The sequence below is a fragment of the Carcharodon carcharias genome, chromosome 4 (genome assembly GCF_017639515.1).
Source record: "Carcharodon carcharias isolate sCarCar2 chromosome 4, sCarCar2.pri, whole genome shotgun sequence".
In the NCBI taxonomy this organism is placed as follows: Eukaryota; Metazoa; Chordata; class Chondrichthyes; order Lamniformes; family Lamnidae; genus Carcharodon; species Carcharodon carcharias.
Window position 1 is genome coordinate 15,298,309 of NC_054470.1, and position 12,394 is coordinate 15,310,702.

At 43.2% G+C, this 12,394-nt stretch overlaps 1 protein-coding gene across 1 annotated transcript in view; it reads left to right on the forward strand.

Annotated features, from left to right (window-relative positions):
- Positions 1-12,394, forward strand: part of prdm6 (PR domain containing 6) — a 296,418-nt gene that overhangs the window by 220,829 nt on the left and 63,195 nt on the right. Inside the window, exon 5 of the mRNA XM_041186944.1 lies at positions 4,543-4,879. Coding sequence (XP_041042878.1) covers positions 4,543-4,879 — 337 coding nt within the window. The remainder of the gene's footprint in view (positions 1-4,542; positions 4,880-12,394) is intronic.

The following is a 12,394-nucleotide window of genomic DNA, read 5'->3' on the forward strand; positions in this document are numbered from 1 at the left end:
TCTGGTCAGATGGAAAAGAAGAATCATGGGCTTTTCTTCTCAGGAGGTGAGAAGCATAGGAATGGAATAGGAACCCTAGTAAACAAAAGATACATGAGATCAGTTCTAGGTTACTGGCAAAACTCAGAAAGAGTGATCATGATTATGGTCAAAGGAAAGCCTTTTGACCTGGTTGTCATATAGGTTTATGCCCCAACACAAGATCACAGTCAGCAGGAAATAGAGATATTTTGTAGTGACATCTTGAAGTGTTTTGATCAAACCAGATCAACTGATGAGGTAATTGTAATAGGCGACTTAGACACTAAAGTCAGTGATGGAACATCAGGAATGCATGTTGGTCAATATGGCCTTGGATCAAGAAATGAAAGAAAAGAGAGACTGATTTAATTTTGTCAAGAAAATGATCTGATGGTGGCAAACACCCTCTTTAAGTGACCAAAAAGAAGATTATACACTTGGAGAAGCCCGGGCGATGTGCTTAGAAGTCAAATAGATTGTGTGATGGTGAAACAACCTTTTAGTAGCAGTGTAAAGAACATTCATATGTATCCCAGCATGGATATAAATTCAGATCATCGTCTCCTTGTGGCAAAAATTAAGATGAAACTGAAAATATCAAGAAAGGAAAAGATGCGTAGCCGTTTAAACCTTGACATATTGAAGGATAAGAATGAGTAAAAAACATGTATGAATGTCTCAGGACTGAGGAAACAGAACAATCAGAGGTCTTAGAACCAGAAATAGAAAACAAATAGAAAAACATGATAGAGAGTATGCGACATGCTGTAAAGGAAATATTACCAAAGCAGAAAAGAAAAAGAGACAAGGAGTGAATGACAGATGAGATACTAGCAGTGATGATAGAAAGAGGAAAGGAAAGAAACACACTTGAGTATGACGACATTCAAAAGAAAATAAAGAATGCATGTGGATAGCCTAAAGAGAACTGGTATATCAAAGTGCATTATAAAGTATTAGGGCTGGAAAGAAATCACAAAATCTCACACCAGTGTTATGTACCAGAAAGTAAAATCTCTGACAGATAGAAAGAAGGGATACCAACAGATAGTGGGTGCATAAGAGACAATGGTAAAATAATGTTTGAAAGGGATGCAGTAGCAAAAGGATGGACAGAATATATCAGTGAATTGTACGATAATCCAAATCGAGGGAGTTCGCAATATATAGAGGCAAACGATGGACCAAACATTATGATATCAGAGGTAAAGAATGCTTTGAAATTGATGAATACAGGAAAAGCTCCAGGCATGGATGAAGTAACAACAGAACATCTAAAATCCTTTGGAGGAACATAATTAGAGTGATAAGAGAAATGTCTGATCAAACATATACAAAAGGGTACATTTCAAATGAGTTGAGACAATAATTATTCATTGTTACCTAAAAAAACCTAAAGCAATGGAGTGCAATCAATTTAGAACTATAAGCTTAATGGGTTATCTCATTAAATTGATCTTAATAGAAAGAAATAATAGCACATTTGAAGCAGAAATTGCTGAAACAGAGTCTGAATTTAGAGCTGGAGTAGGAACAAGCGAGGAATATTTAACCTAAGAACAATCTACGACAAATATCCAGAAGTAAACAAGAACATTTACATATGCTTCATAGACTATGAAAAAGTGTTTGATCATGTTTATCACCAAAAGCTAATAGTTGTGCTGTTGAAGTGTGATATTGACAGTAAAGATGTGAGATTTATCCAGAGCCTGTACTGGGACCAAATAATGAGCATTAGGCTAGGCATGAACAATCAGATGTGTTTCAGGTGAAGACAGGAGTACGACAAGGCTGTGTAATGTCACCAGAATAATTCAAGCTGTACACAGAATAAATATTCAAAGGATTAGATGCACCTGTAGAGATAAAACTTGGAGGCAAGAACATCATAAACTTGCGGTACATTGACGCTTTAGTGCTACTTACAGAATCAGAATATGCCCTACAAAATATCATAGATCAAGTAAAATCAAGACATTTAGAATATAGATTATAAACACCAGAAAGACAAAAAAACAATGGTAGTTAGAAGGAAAGCATTAGAAAAAAAGAGTGAAGATTGAAGTGGATGGTGTCGCACTGGAACAAATAGGTACCTTTGTCTATTTAGGACAAATGATAACAGAAGATGACAGATGTGATGCAGAAGTTAGAAGGAGGAGAGGCAAAGCCGAAAGTAATTTTGTGAAGATGAAGAATGTGTAAAGAAGAAGAAAGCTCAAGTTTGTAACAAGAAAAGAATTCATAAGATGCTACTTTCTATCCACCTTCTGTATGCCTCAGAACCCTGGACAATAAATAAAGATATGTGGAAGAAAATAGAGACTTTTGAAATACGGATAAGATGGTTGCTTAAAATTCAATATATAGACCACAAGACCAACTACGAGTTGCTTGTATTGCAAGAACAAAATGAACTCTAAAAAGTGACATCCAGAAAAGGAAATGTCAGTATTTTGGGCCACTTGATCAGAGCTGAGAAGCTACAGAAGTCTCTTCTAGAGGGCAAATTGGAACAGCGGAAAGAGGGGTTGACCTAGGTATAGTTGGATGATGGACGTCACAGAGTGGCTGCAGACAAGCTACAGTGGATGTGTGAGAATTACGCAAGACAGACAAGCACGACATACCAAACAGCAGATCCCCTGTTAGGAGTAGCTATAAGCAGCAGATGTAAAGCAAAGAAAATCAAATATTTCATTCATGCTTTACCTAAAAATATTGTCGAATCTACACATTAAAATTTTAAGAATTCTACATGAGCCACCATTAATATCCAGGTGAATCTCACAATGCGCTTCCATTCTTGTAGTTGCTGAAGCCTCAGGAGTCAATCTGGAATGCAGTCATTCTGACCCCTGACAGAATCCCTTTAAATAGAAGCCCTGCCTATGACAGTCAAGCATGCCTGCACTCCATAGTTGGTGGGAAAACCTGGAAGCAGCTAAGTGCGTTCAAGAGCCACAGCAAAGTCTGCTTTCTCACAATGGGGTGCCTGAACCACTGGTGCCTCCACTGTTGCAATCTGGTCGGATAAGTAAACTTATGTTTAAGTAAACAACTCTGCCCAACTTTTCTGTTGACTAGACGGGTTTGGGGACTTTCTGCACCACGTCCTAGAGAGAGCGCTTTGGATCGTAGAGATCTATCCAGAACTTTATTGTGTAATGGAAACAGCAAATTCAGCCTGTACTGGATGAAAACTTTCTGGCACCCGATGAGGAAGATGCAGTGAGGATGATAAGGAGGTGGGATGCCACCAACTTCAACCGCAGCAGTTAGCGTTCTTTGGGAACACTTAATTAACCAGCACTTCACCTGAACTAGTCTTGCTGCCTGCCACAACCTCTTCCCCAACCTCCTCAACCCTTCACTCACATCCTCCACCTCTCACTCTCCCCCACCCCCATGCACCCCAAGCTGGGCCCCCAACCCCATTAATTGTTTTGACCAATACCTCCTTCAATCCTTCCCCCAGGTAATAAAGGAGCTGCAGCCAAAGACCAATAGAATATTCCTTTAAGTTAAATTGCAAGAGTGGGATGAGGAGGCATAGCGCAAAGCTAATAAGAGGAAAGTTACGACTGATGTCAAGAAATTATTCATCACACAAAACATCATCAATGTAAGAATTAGAATTCCAGGATGAGTAGTGGAGACAAAAACTATGAATATTTTATGGTGTATTGTATGGTGAATTGGGGGCAATTGAGGATCTTTCTGGCTGGATGAATGAAGATGGGCCTGCCTGCTTTGTCCATAGCTGCCATGTGATTTTGCGATTATAGTCAAAGAAACGCAACATTTTTTTCATAGTGCAAGTCAATTAATCTTTTTAGGGCTGTCACTATTTGTAGTCTTATTTTAAACACCGAATCCCCTGCGTTTCATTCCAGATTTATCAAGAAAATGGTTCTGATATTTATTTAAAACTGCTTTATTTTTGAAAGAAAATTACTAGCACAAGTTTAGTGCAAAGGTTCAATTGTTGATAATATGATCAATAATATACATCTTCTGTCACTGATAAAGTGCAAGTGTAGTTGTTATGAAGCATATTTTTATTTATTCTACACCTCACCAAATCAAAATAAAAATGGCCAGAGCTTTGCCAGTCTATTATCTCATTCTATTCTCTTAGAACTCAGCCGGGATGAAACATTACAGCTGGATCTTTCCCTCATGCTGCTCGACTTCAGTTTTCCTAGTGACATGTACACTGGGACAGAGGTAGCAGATTAACTCGCCCCACCCCCACAACCCCCCCAACTCACTCCCATCTGCTCCTCTCCCTGCTCCTGACAAACCATGGAAACAAGTAGTGCAGCCATTTGAGGATGTATGTCTCTAATAAGAAGGAAAAGCAAAACTTACTTACAGGTATTGAAAAGCTAAACAGAATGCCTTTGGTTTGGATAATATATTCACAAGTGTTTGAGATTATCTTGCCTCAGTGCTTGAGTTAAAAATTTCATCTTTTTAAAGCAAAGGATGTTTCTTTTTTTTTTATTCCCATAGTGAATGTCCCATCATCTCTTGCTGACGTAATGACCAGGCACGAGACGTTACAATCGTTCAACAAAACTGGCAAAATGCCACCCACGGGCATATACCGTTCCCTGAGGTTTCCACAGACATCATGCAGCAAATCACTGTGTGACAAACCTGGGCCACATGACTCCATAGCTAACCATATCAATACGAAGAACCAGCGAGTACTGGCAAGTCCAACCTCAACCAGCCATTTAAGTGGAGAATTCAGTGACTGGCATCTATGGAAATGTGGACAATGCTTTAAGACCTTTACCCAGCGGATTCTTCTACAGATGCATGTGTGTCCACAGAACCCAGACAGGTAACCAGAATCGAACACAGACACAGGAGAGTGGTGAGAATGTGGAACTCGCTACCACAGAGAATAGTTGAGGTGAATAGCGTAGCTGCATTTAAGGGGAAACTGGATAAAGACATGATGGAGGAAGGAGTAGAAGGAAATGCTGATAGGTTAGGATTAAGAGTGGTAGGAGGAGGCTCTTGAGGAATATAAGTATCAGCGTAAGCCTGTTGGACTGAATGACCTCTCTATATTGTAAATAGTATGTAATAAAAACAACTGAGAGCTTAAATTTGCATCATTCTGCTTTTGCACTTTTGGGGACTCAGGCCCAACTATTTTATGATTTGAATGAGGAATGCAAGCAAATTAACCTTCCAAATAAGTTATTTACAAAGAGTTTGCTATCGCTCTTAGCTAAAGATGACAACTCTGGTTGGGCTGATCCTGGGGATTTGGTCTCAAGACATCCTGTCTCCAACACCGCTGCATACTAAAGCAATCAATTTTCCGCTTCCCCGATATTTCTGTAACTAACAAACACAAGTGGTTAAAAATAAATGAAAAAATATAATATTTTAAACTGCCTACAATTTTTCTCCTGGATTCTTCACTCATGGCATTGTCCAGATTACCCTTCAACTCCTGGAGACTCCAGCGCAACCCTGGAGGTTTCGCAAGTCTCAGCTGAATTTTCCCATGGGCTTCGGGACACCGATGTCGGGCCGAAAGTCAAGTCCCGAGCCCGCACTTGGTGGCAGTGGGACTGACTTGATGAATTTACCAGAAGCGACTTCCTAATTCCCAATGAGAGGGCTGGCAACTCTGAAGCCTCAACAAGCCCACCAGAGTTGGCCACTGCTGAGAGAGGTAAGCATAAAAATAAAAATCCTAAGGAGCTAAATAGGCAGGCCCTTCAGGATGACCCATTAAGCGCAAGGGTGGCCTTCCCTGCCCATGATCCCCTCTTTGGTGCATGGATCCTCCTCTGGACAGCTGCAGGGAGGGGCAGCCCTGGAACATTTTCCTCAATAGGGCCTTTAATTATTTAGCCAAGTAGCCACCTCTGTCTGGCAGACAGCCGATCTGCAGACGGTCCCACCACTGGGAAACTCCCCCAGCAGCAGCACTGCATTTGGGGTGCTGTCACATTGGTGCCCCCCACTATTTTCCAGAGCTCCCCACAATTTCCCAGGACCCCCCCCCCACACCCCCCCACCCCCACCTCCCAGCCTGTCACCCAGTGGGGAAGACCTGCCCTCTGTGAGGCATTTGCACCACTTCCAGTTGAAACCAATGGGACAAACCAGTCCAAGGCTTAAAGTGCAACTATTTTAAGTGAAGCTGAGAATGATTTGAAGGGTAGATTATTCCATGCCTGGCCCAATAACCATGCAACGTTCCTTTAAACTGGGATTAAGTAAACAGTTACTTTCACCTTCAGAGCACTCACTGGTTGTCTGAAGGCTGTTACTGCATCAAGTATTTTACTCTGTCAGGGAGGGGCAGTCCACGTACAAAAACAATCACCATACATAACTCAGAGATGAGGGTGAAGTTTATGTAAGAAGCAGAAGCATGTGTGGTTCGTATATTATGGATTGGAAATTATGCTGGGCATGAAAGGCATTATGTGAGCACCACACGCCCAAACAGAGAGCCATCCACATGTTAGCTTGCTCCATGAGAGAAATTTATTTCAGGCTGCAACAGGTGAGAGTACCAGAGGTGGGGACAGATTGGGAAATTGGGGTGGGGTGGCAGGGCACAATAAGCAGGACTGTCAAATTGGGGAAAACACTCATGGTGTCCTGATTCTGGTTTCTAAAACAAAAATGTTTTATAAACTTGACAGTCACAGAATCCTGAAGCTAGATGCATGACTGCATTGTGAACACATTTTGCAGAGGGGTCCTTCAATTGGCATTGAGTCCCTAATTTACAGAGGTAAGGGGTCCAACTCCTTCCAGAATTCCTAATAAATGGTCCCCATGAGTTCAGCAGTGGCACAAACGCCTGAATGATTGGCTGTAGGCAGCCCCATTTCTTTGTGCTTGTATGGCCGAAAAACAGGTGTAATGCCAGGAAATTTCTACCGCTATGCATTTTGCACTGAGCTGACACAAACGTTAAGGAATAATCACAATGTATTTCAATTTTTTAAAAAAACTTCCATATTCTGCATTATTTTAACAAAAGAATTTATTGGATTTTTCAAACCACACAAGTAAAATAAATTAAATTTTGAAGTTGTGCTGTGGGATAGAGTTTAGTCCTGATAATTTTTGCTATAATAATTCAAATTAACCTGATATTCAAATGAAGCAATGTAAGTAGTATAACAATGTGGAAATCTAGTGGCTACAAAATTTTCAAAAATGGATGCCATTTTGCTGAGGATGTTAGCACATGCACCAAGAGTAGGCAGATTGTGATATCAGACAACGTGTAACACTAGTTGATGCCAGTGGTGCCACTTTTGACCTCAAGTCTCCATCTTACACCATCTCTTAACCTTGCACATCTGAGCATGCATTCAGCAGCAGGGAGGAGCCCCCACCAGTGCTATTTAAAGGGATCACCAATTACTTCAGTTTAGCTGCTGATTGATTTCTACTGGCACTTGCTGGGTTTGTAGAGGTGCTAAGAGTTTTCTACTGTTGTTTGGCGAAGCCTGCAGTGAGTAGTGCTGCAGGGGGAGAAGGTTTTGGTTCTCTTTTCAAAGATTCTGCTCAGATCACTTGTACCTCGTTATGAGTGCGGTAGTTACCATTCTCTTTGGCCTGCAGCAGAGGGAGATTTAGCAGAGGTGATACGGAAGAGGACAAACTGTTCACAGAGTAAGGAGGAGGAGAAAAAAAGGCTCACAGCAGGTGGTCTTAACCACCTAGGGTCTTCAGGAAGAAATTCCCTTATCTCAATTTGTGTGTGGATCAGTCTGTGCAAAGTCTTGTTTTACGATGGAAGTGCTCACTGAAATCTACTATCTGTTGCAGGCAAACCTGTGGCTGTGAAATTGATTGTGGCCATTAACTTCTTCATGCTGGGACCCTTCCAGGCTGGAGCAGGCGACATCCCTAAAATCTCCCAGTTTGTCCTTCACTGCTATATAAGAGAAGACTGACCTTCTTTATGTCAGGAGAAGGGAATATATTACATTCTCTCCATGCAGCTAGAGAGAAGCAGGAGTGTGCATGTGGCTTCACCAGGATAGCAAGCATCCCCATGGTGCAGGGTACCCTTGACAGCACACATGTGGCAATGAGGGAATCACAGCTAAATGCAACCACAAAGGGTTCCTCTCCCTAAATGTTGTGCAACCATGTTCAGCAGATCATGAAAGCCCATACTCGGAACACCCTGTAGTGGCAGCAGTGATAATGGCCTGGATTTCCATCATCGAGGTGGATAGCAGGAGCCAGGAAAATTCCAGGCTCAGCTCCCCTGCCACAGGAGAGAGTGCTTGCCAAGACGGGATCTTCATTGCTGGGGAGGAGTTGCCGGCTGGAGTTGGACCAGTCGACCCAGGAAGATGTGTAAAGGCAGCCACAGGGGCCACCAAATGCCAAGGCGAGCTGCATAAAAGGCCCTCCTTGGTGCCGTGGGACTTTGTCTCAGTGAAAAAAAACACAAAGGCCCTCCAGCCCTCAACCTTCACATTCCCCTTTACCCTGCAAACAATTTCCATTCCCCATCCATCCAGCTCGTGCACCCCACCCAGCCCCTATGACCCCTCATGCTCCTTATACTAGACTCTGCCCTTCCACCCACCCCCATGTCCTTTCATGTCCCCTATGCTGTTACGCCTCCCCCCACTCATTTCCTTAGGCCTGTAATGCCCCTATGCGAGGCTCTACCCTTCCACCCACCCCCTATGTCCTCCCATGCCCCTATTCCAGGCTTTGCTCTTCCACCTACCGTCTATGTCTCCTCCTGCCCCCATGCCAAGCTCTAGCACTTCCATGCCCATCAACCCATCGTACACTTTCAACAACCAATGAACACCATTATGTATGTTTGGCTGAGAGCCCAGATAGCTATTAAATTACAAGAACACCTACTCCCCAGAGCAAACATTGATTGACAGCTCAGGCTCTCTTATCTCTGTGGTCACCTTCAAATGCTTGTTGACATAAGTAGTTTCAAGAGTTTGTGGTTTTTGAAACTTGAAAGGACCTGGATGATTGACACTTCTATTAACTTGTCTTCCAGGCTATTTTTCCATAGGAGAAATTTATCAATTGATTATATTTTTGGTTTGAGAAAGCGTACAGTAGATCAATGGGCATAGAAGTGCCAGAGCTTGGCATGGGGGCATGAGGGACCAGAGGGGGTGGGTGGAAGGGCAGAACTTGGCATGGGGGCATTAGGGGCCTGAAGGAGTGGGTGGGGGACATAAATTGACATGGGGGAATGAGAGGGACCTTTTAAACTTACCTTTTAAAATGTCCCCTCATGCACAACTCCTCGAAGAGGTCACAAACCACAACTCTTTAAAAACCTGGCCCGACTCCATAATAATTGTGGAGGAGTGGGAGATACCTATCTCCGACAGGATGTGGACTTCCGATGTTTTAGAAGCTCACACCCTATAAAGGCAATCCTGAAAATTAGACAGCCCAGGAATGGGGTCGCAAATCCGGGAATTGGGACCTGCCCACCGTTTTTAAAATGTTCCTGAGCCAACCTGACTCAGTGAAAATCCTAGCAGCTGTCTTAATTCTGCAGCTGTCCACTGTACTATCAATATTTAGAGTCATAGAGGTCTAAAGCACAGAAAAATGCCCTTCAGCCCATCGAGTCTGCGCTGGTCAAACAAGTACCTGACTATTCTAATCCCATTTTCCAGCACTAGGCCCATAGCCTTGTATGCCATGGCATCACAAGTACACATCCAAATACTTCTTAAATGTTATGAGGGTTTCTGCCTCTACCACCCTTTCAGGCAGTGAGTTCCAGATTCCCACCACCCTCAGGGTGAAAAAATTCTTCCTCACATCCCCTCTAAACCTCCTGCCCCTTACCTTAAATCTATGCTCCCTGGTTATTGATCCCTCCACCAGGGGGAAAAGTTCCTTCCTGTCTACCCTATCTGTGCCCCTCATAATTTTATACACCTCCATCATGTCCCCCTTCAATCTCTTCTGCTCCAGGGAAAATAACCCCAATCTATCCAATCTCTCCTCATAACTAAAACTCTCCAGCCCAGGCAACATCCTGGTAAATCTCTTCTGCACTCTCTCTAGTGCAATCACATCCTTCCTATAATGTGGATTCCAGAACTGCACGCTATACTCTAGTTGTGGCCTAACCAGCGTTTTATACAGTTCCAGCATAACCTCCCTGCTCTTATATTCTATGCCTCAGCTAATAAAGGCAAGTATCCCATATACCTTCTTAACCACCTTATCTACCTGTCCCGCTACCTTAAGGGACCAGTGGACATGCACACCAAGGTGCCTCTGATCCTCGGTACTTCCCAAGGTCCTGCCATTCATCGTGTATTCCCATGCCTTGCTTGTCCTGACCAAGCACATCACCTCATACTTATCCGGATTAAATTCCAGTTGCCATTGATCAGCCCATCTGCCCAGCCTGTCTATATCCGCCTGTAATCTAAGGCTAACCTTCTCACTATTTACCACCCCACCAAATTTCATGTCATCCGCGAACTTACTGATCAATCCTCCTACATTCAACTCTAAATCGTTTCTATATACCACAAACAGCAAGGACCCAACACCGATCCCTGTGGAACCCCACTGGACACAGGCATCCAGTCGCAAAAACACCCCTCAACCATCACCCTCTGCTTCCTGCCACTCAGCTAATTCTGGATCCAATTTGCCAAATTGCCTTGGGTCCCATGGGCTCTTACCTTTGTTATCAATGTCCCATGTGGGATCATATCAAAAGCCTTGCTGAAGTCCAAGTAGACTACGTCAAATGCATTGCCCTCATCTACACACCTGGTCACCTCTTCGAAAAATTCAATCAAATTGGCCAGACATGACCTCCCCTTAACAAAACCATGCTGAATGTCCTTGATTAATCCCTGCCTCTCCAAGTGCAGACTAATTCTGTCTCTCAGAATTGCTTCTAATAGTTTCCCCACTGAGGTTAGACTGACTGGCCAGTAGTTCCCTGGCTTATCCCTTCCTCCCTTCTTGAATAACAGCACCATATTGGATGTCCTCCAGTCCTCTGGCACCTCTCCTGTGGCCAGAGAGGTATTGAAAATTATTGCCTGTACCCCTGCTATCTCCTCCCTTGCCTCACTCAACAGCTTGGGATACATTTCATCAGGGCCTGGAGGTTTATCTACTTTTAAGCCTGCCAGGCCAATTAGAACCTCCTCCCTTTCTATGCTAATTTCTTTTATTATATCACAGTCCTTCTGCCTGATTTCCATACCCATGCCGTCCCTCTCACTTGTGAACACTGACACAAAGTATTCATTTACAATCCTACCTACATCTTCCAGCTCCACACACAAATTACCACTATGCTGGTGGTTCTTCCTACACACGTGGTCGGTCAGAGAACAAGGAATGTCTAGAACTTCCCACATGTTGCAGGCAGTACATAACATGGAACTGAGGCCCTGTCATGCCTCTAGTTGAAAAAAAACCCTTATTTTAAGTTAAGTACAGTAAAAAATGTTGAATTGTTTGTGTACTTTAAATTGAAACTAGAACTATTACCTTTCCTTAGCTTCATCTATTAAAAACTGGAGAAAAACACTTACCCACTACTCATCAATCAGCTCTCACCTTTGTGCTGATGTCACTTTTTGATTCTTCCCCACACTCGCACTGGTTCTGATCTCTCCGCCACTCTCTCGCGCTGTCTTGTGATGTCACTCTTGTTATTTTCAACAAGAACTGACTGCAGATCACTCCTCCAAGACTGCTTCACCGCGATGCTGACTGCAGGGCACTCTTCCCAGAATGCTTCACTGCGATGCTGATTGCAGGACACTTTTCCCATTCTTCTGAACCACTATGTCAAGCCAGGGGGTGGCCATATGTGACAAGAACTATCCACTGACCACCTTGTTCATGACCCTGGTGCACAACCCAACCATAAGCAGACAGCATTTATATAATGAGAGCCATGCTATCACATAAGATGTCATTGAGCAGACCACTTGGATTCTTAAACAACGTTTCTGCTGCCTCGACCTCTCTGGACGTGTCCTTTAGTACTCGCTGGAACATATTTCGCAATTCATTATGGTCTGCTGTATGCTGCACAACCTGGTCACCATGAAGAAACAGTCCGTGCCAGCAGGTATACAGTGAGCAGCTGAGAAGCAGGAGGAGAAAAGGAGGAGGCAACCAACACAGTTCCTTCCTGGCCTGGTTATCCTTGACCAGCTCTTCCAACAGCAATACCAATGAATACAACACTGATTCCCCATTCATCAACAGTTCCACATCTTACCTTCCCATTGCTACTGGACATCAGTGTCCACTTAATGAAACAAAAGCCACCACAAATAAGCATTCCAAACTAAATGGATCAAACAAACTT